Source organism: Triticum dicoccoides, chromosome 3A, assembly GCF_002162155.2.
Source record: "Triticum dicoccoides isolate Atlit2015 ecotype Zavitan chromosome 3A, WEW_v2.0, whole genome shotgun sequence".
Lineage (NCBI taxonomy): Eukaryota > Viridiplantae > Streptophyta > Magnoliopsida > Poales > Poaceae > Triticum > Triticum dicoccoides.
This window is the reverse complement of record NC_041384.1, coordinates 411,830,884-411,844,972: the sequence shown is the minus strand read 5'-3', so window position 1 is coordinate 411,844,972 and position 14,089 is coordinate 411,830,884. Positions and strand designations below refer to the sequence as shown.

General features: G+C 47.8%; 1 protein-coding gene across 1 annotated transcript; it reads left to right on the top strand.

Annotated features, from left to right (window-relative positions):
• Nucleotides 1-12,592: 12,592 nt before the first annotated feature.
• Nucleotides 12,593-13,395, top strand: LOC119272356. The gene is made up of 2 exons (XM_037553862.1): nucleotides 12,593-12,866; nucleotides 13,102-13,395. The coding sequence occupies exons 1-2, from the start codon at nucleotides 12,593-12,595 to the stop codon at nucleotides 13,260-13,262; spliced, it is 435 nt and encodes a 144-aa protein (XP_037409759.1). The 3' UTR covers nucleotides 13,263-13,395.
• The last annotated feature ends 694 nt before the right edge of the window (nucleotides 13,396-14,089 follow it).

Sequence of the window (14,089 nt, the reverse complement as noted above, 5' to 3'; positions counted from 1 at the left end):
ATGACCCTCGGGAGAGCGACTCCCAAGGGAAAAGTAGGTGGTGGCGAGGCAAATGCTAAAACCAAGGTTGGGCCTTGCTGGAGGAGTTTTATTCAAAGCAAACTGTCAAGGGGTTCCCATTATAACCCAACCGTGTAAGGAACGCAAAATCCGGGAACATAACACCGATATGACGGAAACTAGGCCGGCAAGAGTGGAACAAAACACCAGGCATAAGGCCGAGCCTTCCACCCTTTACCAAGTATATAGATGCATTAATTAAATAAGAGATATTGTGATATTCCAACAAAATATCCATGTTCCAACAAGGAACAAACTCCAATTTTCACCTGCAACTAACAACGCTATAAGAGGGGCTGAGCAAAGCGGTAACATAGCCAAACAAAGGTTTGCTAGGACAAGGTGGGTTAGAGGCTTGGCTTAACAATATGGGAGGCATGGTAAACAAGTGGTAGGTATCGCAACATAGGCATAGCAAAAGAGCGAGCAACTAGCAAGCAAAGATAGAAGTGATTTCGAGGGTATGGTCATCTTGCCTGAGATCCCGCAAGGAAGAAGAACGAGTCCATGAAGAAGACAAACAGACGTAGTCGAACGAATCCTAACAAACGCGACGTTATCGGAACCAACTCGTAGAAGCACACCGAAAAGAAGAAAACAACATGGTAAACAACCATCACATAAGCATGGCATGATGCACAACCAAGTATGATGCATGTCCGGTTTAAAGAGGCATGGCATGGCAATATGCACAAACAACCCTACAAATTAAGTGGAGCTCAATATGCAACTCCGTTGCATATTGACGAAACACCACGTGACTTATTTAGTCCGATCTTGTTTATGTACCCAACAATATTAAATGTTGTTAAACATGGCAAGAGGGTGAAGCAAATGAAAACTACCTATCTAGGGAAGTTTAAATGAGGCCGGAACAACAAACAACAAGTCTGGAAACTCCTCATGTGCATATTTTAGGTTTTGGTACTGTTCTACCCTAAACAAAATTTTAGAGATGTTAAACATGCAAAGCAATGTCACCATGTTAAACTAGGCATTTTTCCACCCCATTTACATATAAAGTTTATTAAATTTGGAGCTACGGTTATTTAGTTATGGAATAAAGAATTTTAGCAAGTTATTTAAGAAAATTTAAACAACCAACATTTTAAACATAGATGAAAGTGGTAAATTATTAATCTACACAAAATTCTAAGCAAGTTTCATATTTAAAGTTTTTACATATGATGCACCCTTTGTGAGTAATGAAATGCATGAAGTTTAGGGGGCTGATCTGCAAAAGTGCAATGCCCTGTAAATTGATAAAATCGCAGCTAAGCAAAAAAAACCAAACGGGCTGAAACTAAGCAGAGGCCCAACAGGGAATAAAGAAAGAGAAAGAAAATAAAAAAATACATAGGAGGCGCTGGCCCTCACTATGGGCTTCGACCCAGATCTGGAGAGGTAGCAGCAGGCCAGCGGGGCTGGATCTGGCGAAGGTAAGGCGCCGCTGGGCCTTGGCGGCACTAGCAGCCCACGCGGTCGCTCGCACGCTCGACCAAGCTACGCAGGCAGCAGTGGGAGAAGCAGGGACGCAGGTCAACACAGGCGGTAGCGACCCAGCAGGAGCTCCGGCGAGGCGGTATCGGCGGGGACCGATCGGAACGGGACTGGGGCGAAGGGATCTGGCGGATCTGGGCGCGGGGATGGCTGAAGCCCCGGTGGACTTGGGCGGCGACGAGGCCAGTCTCTGGCGAAGCAGAGGCGCGGGGACGAGGAGGACAACCTCGTTTGGGGCACGCGGGCATGTCGGGGTGGCCTGAAGTTCAAGGTCGCCGGCGGGTTCGCGGGATGTAGCACGGGCACGACGCGTCCTGCTGGAACGAGGGGTTTGAAGTCTCCGAGCTGCGCGGGCCGAGCTCGGGATGGCCATGGAGCTGGAGCTCCTGTTGAGGTACAGAGAGATGCAAATATTAGGAAGAGAGGGATGCAGGGAAGAGGGAACGGAAAAGAGGGTCAGGAGGGACTGGCCTGGAGGTGGTCATCGGCAGCGGCGCCGGTCGTCGAGGCGGGGCGGTGGTGCGGTTGGATGGTTGGATCGAAGGGAGGAGGTGGAGGCTCCGGTAGGGTCGTGGGGGTCTCGGAGGAGGAGGTTGCGGGATTGGGGCGCGGGCGCAGCAGCTCGATGGTTGGGCGAGGGGATCGAGGGAGATTTGAGTTAGGGGATCCCAATGTGGAAGATGAGACACGAGGTGGCGGCGACAGAGAAGGATGGATGGGACATCTCCGTAAAATTTAGGGTTGGACCTATATATATAGCAGGGGATTTTTGGGTAGGGGCTAATCTGTCCCTCCGATCATAATCAGATGGGCGGGAAAAATAGGCTAGGGAGCCCAAATAAGAAAATGGAGACGTTTTGTAGATGTTTGGGGATGATCCGTACACAACGGTGGCGACAGTCCGGGTCGGGTTCGGGACAACTTTCGGACGCACGCGAGGGGGGCTGCGGGCTGACGAGAGAGGTTAGGTTGGACCTAGCGGTAGGTAGTGAGCTGTGTAGATGGTCTCGATCTGAGAGAAGAGAAGAGAGGGAGGCCCTGTGTAGATGGTCTCGATCTGAGAGAAGAGAAGAGAGGGAGGCCCGGCGACTTTTTTTGGAGACCGAAAACGTCCGACGTTAGAGCGGCTATACTGCCGCTATAGTTATCTGTTGGGGCTTCAAACGATCTCCGAATGCGATGAAACTTGACAGGCGGTCTATCTACACTATAATAAGACCACACGTCAACTCTCATCCCATTCCGAGAACATTTTCCAGCCACTTATAAAATACTATTTCGGACATGCCGCGGGCGCGTGCAAGTGTTGTTGGGCTCAGAACGGACAACGGAGAGAACTCGGAGAACCCGGACGAATGCAAGTTTTAAAACATGATGATGCAATGCACAAGATGACATGATAAGATGCAACACGCAAGCAAATGACATGACAACGTCAGCGAATAACTGGAAGACACCTGACACATCGGTCTCGGGGTGTCACAACACTCCACCACTACGAGAGGATCTCGTCCCGAGATCTAGAATGACACCGGAGGGAAAAGGAAGAGGAAGATGAGAGGTAAAACTAAGTTGCTTCTTTGACAAACGAGTGAAACCAAAGAACCTTGCGAGGTTGAACAAATTCGAGAAAAGAATACAACGAAGGTGAACAAAGTTGAAACCTCCGTTAGAGAAGAGGAACAAGGAACCTTACTAGACCCTTGTAGGTTGAAAGACCTAAGAAAAGTGTTACAATGGACAATAGGTACATGCAAGCACTCCGATTGAAACGAGATGTATAAGGAACAATAAGGATCAATTACGACAACACTCCGGTTGGACATGGAAGGTAAAGAATATAAACTTTGCCAAATGAAAGCACATGGATGAGACTCCGGTTAGAAGAGGAATGATAGAAATGACACTCCGGTTAAAACAAGATAGAGAAGTATTAAGAATGATATAATTTGGACAACACTCCGTCTGAAAAGAAAAGGAATTGAATAAGAACTTGATAAGATGAGAAGATACTTGAAGAAATCACAACACACTGACTTCGGAACTATTGAAAGAATGGCACAAGGGGTAAGAAAGATTTCAGACAGCACTCCGGTTGAGAAGGGAGTCAAAATTTGATAAGATGAGAGAGCTCGAATGAAAACACGACACTCCGGTTGAATGGATAAGCATGAAAAGAACAAGGTCCTGACAAAAACGAGAAGAAGGGTTGAAGAGAGCAACATCACAATGCCCCCGGAAGAAAAGAGAGAATGGAATGGAATGAACGGAGGAGAAAAGCAATATCTTCTATCTCGAAAGAGCTTGAGAAGCATCTTTAGGAGAAGGGTCGAATTGAGTTGTTGGAAAAACAACAACGAAAAGGATAAGCTTGATGTGGGCTTATGGAAGACATCTCAAAATTATGAGGTGAAATTCTACCAATAACGGAAAAACAATAGATAGGATTGATATAAACAAGGAGACGAGAAGCTTATCTCACCAAGAGGATAATCGAAGAACTTGGGTTATTCATAAGCACCATAAATAGCAAAATCCTTAGGGAAAACTTTAGGTGAAATATAACCCAAGATGACTCCAATGACGAGATTGATGGATTTAAAATATTTCATTCTTGATAACTTGAGAATCAAGAAACATGAACTCAAATTATCAAGAATAACATAATACCACCTCCAATGATACGGTAGAAAAGATTGCACTCCGGATTGCAAGATGAAGAACGCTTGAGCTTCTCTGAAAAGAATCTCAATGAACACTTTGAGAAGGAATTAAATCCTTGATGAACCATTATGTAGAACCTTCATGAAGAACTCCGGTAAACAAAAGGATAACGAAAAGAAAGAGAAGTTGAAAACACAGTGTGAAACCTTATAATGATTTAGATGGATCTCTGTGATAATATAATTGAGAGAGCTTGGAACTCCGGGAAAAGAAAGATAAAGCAAGTGAAACCGAGAGTTTGTTGAGCCTCCGGAATAAGGAATCACTTGGATGAACAAGAATAAGAATTATGTTATGCTTGTCCCTCATCAATTAAATTGATGACAAACAATGGATTGCATACACTTATTCTTGTAGAAAGGATTAAGATAGATATAGTGCCAACTTGAGAAGGTCTTCAATGAAACACCGGTAGGATTGAAAAAACGAATGAATTGATATGACCACCATGGAAGAGAATCTTGAGCAAACCACCGTAAGAATTGAAAATGAATGAATAAAAGATAACGAAACACCAGGAAGAATTTGCAAATGAACGAAGATGCTTGAGAGAATTTAGATACAAGTGAAACGAAGAGATCCCGAGCTGGGAAGAGAATACTTGGATGACGCACCGGTAAGATTTAGAGAAGGAGAACTGAAAGCTGGAAAGAATAATTCTGAGATGATGGCCTCCGGAGAATCAAACTAAAAAGAATCTTGAATTGCTCCGGATAGATGAAAAGAATTCCCACAACCGAAACAATTATGAGAGGATGACATCAAGCTAGAACCATGAATCTCTGAGAGAGCGGATAAGATATGGAGGAAAAACTCTTCTTTAGTCTTCAAATGTTGAGAATGATGATGAGAAACACCACCATGAATTGTTGAGATACTCCGGGATGAAAAATTAGAAAGGTTGAACCAACGATGAAAGAATTTGAAACATCTTGGAGAAAGACATATGACTGATGATGAATCATTCTTACGTCAAACTTTGAAAAGAATTTTAAGGATATCTCCGGGAGAATTAGAAGAGTCAGGTAAGATCCTGGAAAAGACCTGTGGTTTAGGGCCCACTCAAAAGATATAGCATTGAGATGATTTTGAAGAGATATTGCACCGGTTGATTTAAAAGGCTTGAATGAGATAACAACCTCGGAATAAGTTGTTTGAATGCGGAGTGAAAACATGAATCTTCGAGATATCTTCAGCACATCGGATACAAAATAGCAAGATGTGGATGATTAAGAGGTGCGTCGGCATGAGAAAACCTTTGAAACGAGGAAAGGAATATGATGAACACTGAAAGCTTGAGTTGGATCCACCGGAGAAGAAAATGAGTGAAGAGTGACGAACTAGAAGCTTCCTTAGTATCTTCCTGAGAATCACCGGATAAGAACATTGACGGAAAATAATGGAGAGACTGCACATCAACAAAAAGATACTTGATTAAGAAATCCGAGTCCTTGAAGCAAAAGGGTGGGAGGGCGGGGAAAACAAAGACAACTTGGATTGGATGAAATGAACATCGTTGAGAAAGCTGAGATTGAATCTTGCGGATGGGGAGAATGATGGGATCATCTCGAAGAGAAGCGCACTGGTTGGAAAAGGATTGACAAGACAATCTCGATTATCATGAAGGATTGGTATTCACATCGGAGTATGAGAACACCATTTGGGAAAGGTATGGAATCAACACTTGACTTCGAAGCAACTCGAATACCACAACTCAAAACAAAAACAAAGGATTGGCTTGTAGAATAAGCCGGAACAAACATATGATAGAGATTTCGTTCGAAGTTTTCGTGGTGGGGCCTACACGGGCTCGATCGTATAGCACCATCATGTACAAGGCAGTGCACATGACATATGAAGCGTCCCCGAGTCAGCATAGCCAAGGACTCTTTAAGACACAACGAGACCACTGTAAAACCAACCGTGGATAGGCGGACCACTAGACGTCGAACCCCAATTTCATATCATACATCTGTCGGAAGGATATCCTAAGAGCTACTTGAATTCCCACTTATAAACTCCCGAAACTTTTCGGTTATGCAATCAGGTGTTGGGGATACAGGGGAAGCATAATATCTCACTCAAAACTAACAAATCCTACATCCAGCTGTATCCATCCTTCAACACATAACCAAGAAACCTTCGGAAATCATTTACCTCAACCTTCGAAAAGCATCCGTTATACGAGTTATGGCAATACTCCCGAACTCCCGCCCCAGTACTGGGTGGCGTCGAGGTTATCTCACCAACAACTGCATAAAAGATATTTTCGATGTCGGTGAAACTCAGGTATTCCAGAACTGCAACGATAAAATTGTGACGACAACACCTCGGAGCTCAACTCCCCGGGACACTGCCACAACCCCTAAATGACAGGAGGCACCAAGAACAATGTTCTCGTCACAAAACCATCGGAATGGTTCCAAGATACCTGCGTGATCCTAATTTTTTGGGTGAAATTTGATAAGAGAAGAGTCAAAACTCTAAGTCAGGATGCCTCACCAGAGCGACGAAGGGACCCAGGAGTAAAAAGAATCCTACTCTCCGATATATAAAATCCTAAATGACTCAAAACATTTTTTTCTAGACTCGACAACGCCAGCGATTCGATCAAGCAGGGGGCTCCTAAGGTCGGAAGGCTCTGATTACCAACTTGTAACGCCCTCGATGCGGCTATGTCTCCCACGTGTCGAAGCACGACTTAGACGCATAACCGCATTGAAAGCAATGTCACAAGTGAGGTAATCTTCACACAATCCATGTAATACATAAGGGAAAGAGATACATAGTTGGCTTACAATCGCCATGTCACACAATACATGAATATAACATTACATCAACCAGATACACACAAGGTCCGGCTACGGTACCAAAATAAAAGAAGACTACCCCAAAAGCTACACAGATCCCCGATCGTCCCAAGTGGGCTCCACTACTGATCAACTAAAACGAAACAACACAGAGAACAAGATCTTCATCGAGCTCCTCCTTGAGCTCGGTTGCGTCACCTGCACGGTTTCATCGGCACCTTCAAACTGGTTTTGGAAGTATCTGTGAGTCATGGGGACTCAGCAATCTCACACCCTCGCGATCAAGACTATTTAAGCTTATAGGAAGGGTAAAAGGTATGAGGTGGAGCTGCAGCAAGCGACTAGCATATATGGTGGCTAACATACGCAAATGAGAGCGAGAAGAGAAGGCAATGGCCCGATCATTGAACTATGATCAAGAAGTGATCCTAGAACAACCTACGTCAAACATAACTCCAACACCGTGTTCACTTCCCGGACTCCACCGAGAAGAGACCATCACGGTTACACACGCGGTTGATGTATTTTAATTAAGATAAACTTCAGGTTTTCTACAACCGGACTTTAACAAATTCCCATCTGCCCATAACCGCGGGCACGACTTTCGAAAGTTCAATCCCTGCAGGGGTGTCCCAACTTAGCCCATCACAAGCTCTCACGGTCAACGAAGGATATTCCTTCTCAAGACAATCCGATCAGACTCGGCATCCCGGTTATAAGACATTCTCGACAATGGTAAAACAAGTCCAGCAAGACCGCCCGATGTGCCAACAAATCCCGATAGGAGCTGCACATATTTTGTTCTCAGGGCAACACCGGATGAACACTACGTACAACAAAAACCAACCCTCAAGTTTCCCCGAGGTGGCGCTGCAAGTGGCTCTGTTTTGGACCAACACTCAGAGGAGCACTGGCCCGGGGGGGGGGGGGTGTTAAAATAATGATGACCCTCGGGAGCGCGACTCCCAAGGGAAAAGTAGGTGGTGGTGAGGCAAATGGTAAAACCAAGGTTGGGCCTTGCTGGAGGAGTTTTATTCAAAGCGAACTGTCAAGGGGTTCCCATTATAGCCCAACCATGTAAGGAGTGCAAAATCCGGGAACATAACACCGATATGACGGAAACTAGGGCGGCAAGAGTGGAACAAAACACCAGGCATAAGGCCGAGCCTTCCACCCTTTACCAAGTATATAGATGCATTAATTAAATAAGAGATATTGTGATATCCCAACAAAATATCCATGTTCCAACAAGGAACAAACTCCAATCTTCACCTACAACTAACAACGCTATAAGAGGGGCTGAGCAAAGCGGTAACATAGCCAAACAACGGTTTGCTAGGACAAGGTGGGTTAGAGGCTTGGCTTAACAATATGGGAGGCATGATAAGCAAGTGGTAGGTATCGCAGCATAGGCATAGCAAAAGAGCGAGCAACTAGCAAGCAAAGATAGAAGTGATTTCGAGGGTATGGTCATCTTGCCTGAGATCCCACAAGGAAGAAGAACGAGTCCATGAAGAAGACAAACAGACATAGTCGAACGAATCCTCACAAACGCAACGTTATCGGAACCAACCCGAAGAAGCACACCGAAAAGAAGCAAACAACATGGTAAACAACCATCACATAAGCATGGCATGATGCACAACCAAGTATGATGCATGTCCGGTTTAAAGAGGCATGGCATGGCAATATGCACAAACAACCCTACAAATTAAGTGGAGCTCAATATGCAACTCCGTTGCATATTGAGGAAACACCACGTGACTTATTTAGTTCGATCTTGTTTATGTACCCAACAATATTAAATGTTGTTAAACATGGCAAGAGGGTGAAGCAAATGAAAACTACCTATCTAGGCAAGTTTAAATGAGGCCGGAACAACAAACAACAAGTCCGGAAATTCCTCATGTGCATATTTTAGGTTTTGGTACTGTTCTGCCCTAAACACAATTTTAAAGTTGTTAAACATGCAAAGCAATGTCACCATGTTAAACTAGGCATTTTCCCACCCCATTTACATATAAAGTTTATTAAATTTGGAGCTACGATTATTTAGTTATGGAATAAAGCATTTTAGCAAGTTATTTAAGCAAATTTAAACAAACAACATTTTAAACATAGATGAAAGTGGAAAATTATTAATCTACACAAAATTCTAAGCAAGTTTCATATTTAAAGTTTTTACATATGATGCACCGTTTGTGAGTAATGAAATGCATGAAGTTTAGGGGCTGATCTGCAAAAGTGCAATGCCCTGGAAATTGATAAAATCGCAGCTAAGGAAAAAAACCTAACGGGATGAAACTAAGCAGAGGCCCAACAGGGAATAAAGAAAGAGAAAGAAAAGAAAAAAAATACACAGGAGGCGCTGGGCCTCACCATGGGCTTCGGCTCAGATCTGGAGAGGTAGCACCAGGCCAGCGGGGCTGGATCTGGCGAAGGGAAGGTGCCGCTGGGCCTTGGCGGCACTAGCAGCCCACGCGGTCGCTCGCACGCTCGACCAAGCGACGCAAGCAGCAGCGGGAGAAGCAGGGGCGCAGGTCAACGCAGGCGGCAGCGACGCAGCAGGAGCTCCGGCGAGGCGGTCTCGATGGGGACCGATCGGAATGGGACTAGGGCGGCGGGATCCGGCGGATCTGGGCGCGGGGATGGCTGAAGCCCCGGTGGACTTGGGCGGTGACGAGGCCAGTCTCTGGTGAAGCAGAGGCGCGGGGACGAGGAGGACAGCCTCGTGCGTTCCCTCGGGGCACGCGAGCGTGTCGGGGTGGCCTGAAGTTCGAGGTCGCCGGCGGGTTCGCGAGATGTAGCACGGGCACGACGCATCCTGCTGGAACGAGGGGTTTGAAGTCTCCGAGCTGCGCGGGCCGAGCTCGGGATGGCCATGGCACTGGAGCTCCTGTTGAGGAACAGAGAGATGCAAAGATTAGGAAGAGAGGGATGCAGGGAAGAGGGAACGGAAAAGAGGGTCATGAGGGACTGGCCTGGAGGTGGTCATCGGCAGCGGCGCCGGTCGTCGAGGCGGGGTGGTGGTGCGGTTGGATGGTTGGATCGAAGGGAGGAGGTGGAGGCTCCGGTAGGGTCGTGGGGGTCTCGGAGGAGGAGGTTGCGGGATTGGGGCGCGGGGCAGCAGCTCGATGGTTGGGCGAGGGGATCGAGGGAGATTTGAGTGAGGGGATCCCGACGTGGAAGATGAGACACGGGGTGGCGGCGGCAGAGAAGGATGGATGGGACATCTCCCTAAAATTTAGGGTTGGACCTATATATATAGCAGGGGATTTTTGGGTAGGGGCTAATCCGTCCCTTCGATCGTAATCGGACGGTCGGGAAAAATAGGCTAGGGATCCCAAATAAGAAAATGGAGACGTTTTGTAGATGTTTGGGGATGATCCGGACACAACGGTGGCGACAGTCCGGGTCGGGTTCGGGGCAACTTTCGGACGCGCGCGAGGGGGGCTGTGGGCTGACGAGAGAGATTAGGTTGGACCTGGCGGTAGGTAGTGAGTTGTGTAGACGGTCTTGAGCTGAGAGAAGAGAAGAGAGGGAGGCCCGGCGACTGTTTTCGGAGACCAAAAACGTCCGACATTAGACCGGCTATACTGCCGCTATAGTTATCCGTTGGGGTTTCAAACGATCTTCGAATGCGATGAAACTTGACAGGCGGTCTATCTACACTATAATAAGACCACACGTCAACTCTCATCCCATTCTGAGAACATTTTCCGGCCACTTATAAAATACTATTTCGGACATTGCCGCGGGCGCGTGCAAGTGTGGTTGGGCTCAGAACGGACAACAGAGAGAACTCGGAGAACCCGGACGAATGCAAGTTTTAAAACATGATGATGCAATGCACAAGATGACATGATGAGATGCAACACGCAAGCAAATGACATGACAATGTCAGCGAATAACTGGAAGACACCTGGCACATCGGTCTCGGGGCGTCACAAGCTAAACCAATCCACCACTTCATGATTGCGGAGGCGCCTGCTTGGGTGTTAGAGGAAATCGACCAATGGATGCAGGGGTTCTTTTGGGCATGGAAGGACAAAGTTAATGGTGGGCAGTGCTTGGTGGCTTGGAACACGATATGTAGGCCCACGTGGCTTGGGGGACTGGGAGTGAGGAACCTGGAATTGCAAGGGCTAGCACTCCAAGTGAGATGGGAGTGGTTGAAGAGGATGGATCCGCAAAGACCATGGCAGGGGTTAGCCATGACAGAGGATAGACATGCCCGAGCAGTTTTTGACAGTTTGGTTAAGATCGAGGTTGGAGAAGGCACCAAGGTGCTGTTCTGGAGGGAACAGATGGATTCGTGGCTTTGCGGCTGCTGATATTGCTCCGCTAATCCATGCTATGGTGGCCACACGAACAAGGAACAGGCGTACAGTCAGTGAAGGATTGGACAATGGAAGATGGATGCAGGATGTGACTGGGGACCTCACCTTCGTTGGACATATGCAGCTCGTGCACCTAAACTTGGCTATCAGTACGGTACAACGTGATCTAAGAAGACCGGACTGCTTTTCCTGGCCGGTTGACCCCTCGGGGAGGTACACTGCGAAATCCACGTACCACCGACTCTATCTCGGAACCCAGCGGGTCTCCTACGCCTCATGCATTTGGAAGAGTTGGACACTACTTAAGTGTAAGATTTTTGCATGGTTGGTGGTGCAACATCGTATTTGGACCTCGAACAGGAGAGCTAAGCATGGCCTACAAGATAGTCCTTCAGCGTGCTACACGTGTCTGCAGGAAGAGGACAATGCCGAACACATATTGATCCAGTGTGTGTACGCGAGGGTTGTCTGGCATGAGAGTCTCCAAGCCCTCAACTTGGATGTCACGAGGCCGACAGCGGACAACGGCCTACTAGATTAGTGGCTGGGTGCCAGGAAGGGTTGCGGTAGGGCTAACAAACGTGGTTTTGACACCTTTGTGATTGTGGTGACATGGGCTTTGTGGAAACAAAGGAACACTTGGGTTTTCAACAGAACGAGCCAACAGAGGACCCCGCTTAAGCTGGTGAAAGCGATCCTATGGGAGATGCAAGAGTGGAATTCAGCCAGGGTCGGCGGTGGTGAGTTGTCAGGATTGGTGAGAGAGTAGGCTTAGTATTATTAAGTGTGGGTTGTGTTTAGGTGTTGCCGAGAATGGATGTATGCATCTATTCTTAAGCATCCCTTGTAAATCACTATGCTCTCTTCTATAAAAATATAATAGGCCTTTGGCGTACTCTGAAAAAAAAGTATGTTTCTTTTCTATTATTTCTTTATGTGGAAAAGAAGAGAAGAATAAGCTGTAGGTATATCGCAGCCGTAGCGTAAGACGCGGGCTACAACCATGCGCAGCCCATCAAGAAACTTCGGACTGCATGCACAAAGCGCAAAGCTACTGCCACCACGTAAGCCAATTGCTAAACGGCGCATCTCCCAATCTCCCTCGGCAGCCAAGCCAGGCACGAGGAGAAGAGGCCGACCGGCCGGAGATCGACCGAGATGCATCCGTCGTCGAGCTACTACCTGTCATCCTCTTCGTCGTCGTCGTCTTCGGCGGTGGCGGCGTCGGTGCCTGGTGGGCCGAGCGGGAATGCGGGGATGGACGTGGACCAGCTGCCGGTGTACGACCCGCACTCGGACACGGCCAAGAAAGAGGCCCTCGACGCCTCCCGCGCCAACCTCGCCCACGCCCTCGTCCACCTCGTCCCCGTCGTCGTCCTCCTCTGCGGGCTCCTCCTCTGGTCGCTCTCCACCACCCCCGTCCCCCCCGCCGGTACGTACACGCGCGCATGCAGCCATGCACACATCCCTACTCTGCCCTGCTGAATCAACGCCGAGATCAATTACTTCTTGGATACCCAGATAAACATAAACGTGTGCTGCCGATCGACGACGTATTTAATCTTTGTTTCCCCTCGTGCCCTGGCCCCTGTTCCGTTTGATGCTCATACCACCTTTTTTTTAAGCCATCTCTAATTTTCTTGCTTCTGCCATGTGTATGCATGCAGAGGTGGGCGTGATTGTGCTAAAGAAGGAAAGACCAATGGCGCTGAAGAGTGGGCCCGAGCACAGCTCGAACGGCCCTCACATGGTGGCTGCGATGGAGGATACGGATCCGGTAGGCAACACTGCTGGGAGAAGAATAAAGAAGGACGGACTTAAGAAATGAAATGTAGAGATATGGTCCCTGTTGTTTTTTCTTAGTAAAAGAGCAAATTAGTTGCATGTGTACCCATTTTGAAAGAAAAAAACGACCGACGACGTATGAAAACAGATTTTTTTCCTAATCATTAGAGATTTGACTCCGGGGTCTCTCCTACCTGCTCCCTGGCGGCTGGAACCCTAGCCGTGGCCAGGAGAGGTCATCTTTCAGCGCCGTCCTCCGGCGGCTCCTCTCCGCCGGCGACCTTGGTCATCGGTGGTGAGGGGGGTTGCCGGATCCACGCGCGTGGATCGTTTTTACTCTCGTATATAGTCTAGGTTTTTAGGCTGTTTATCGTCTTCTCTTTGGTGGCAATGATGACGGCGCTGATTAAAGATTCTTCGGATCCTTCCCTGACGAGGCCATCGATCCTATGGTTGGGGATGGATTCGGAAACCAGTCTGTTCAAGCAATGATGCCGTGGCGGCGGCGGCATCCTCATGGTGGACCTGTGTTCTCGGGCTCCGCCGTTGCGACGGCGTTTGCTCCAACGTCAGCGTGGAGCTTGGGAGATAGTCCAGGAGCGGATGCAGATTGTGGTCTGCATCGACGACATCTGAAAGACGGAACGTGTGCTGGGTTCGTGGTCCGTGGATGGCAGTTACGGTTTCCTCCTTCGGCGTCTTAGTCGTGCTGGGGTGCCAGATCTGGAGTTCGATGGCGTGTCCGAGGTGTTGCCCCGGTCTGATTCATTCAACGGCAATGGCTTCATTTTTGGTGAGCCACCTTGGAGGTCCGTAAAGCTGCATATCAGCGATGGAGCCGCGTCGAGCTCGGGTGAGGAGGTGATCCAT

Bases quoted from the DNA above. Each gene is read 5' to 3' on its own strand.
- LOC119272356 (XM_037553862.1), top strand. From the start codon at position 12,593: ATGCATCCGTCGTCGAGCTACTACCTGTCATCCTCTTCGTCGTCGTCG. The intron at 12,867-13,101 runs GTACGTACACGC...GTATGCATGCAG, and splicing joins CACCCCCGTCCCCCCCGCCG to AGGTGGGCGTGATTGTGCTA.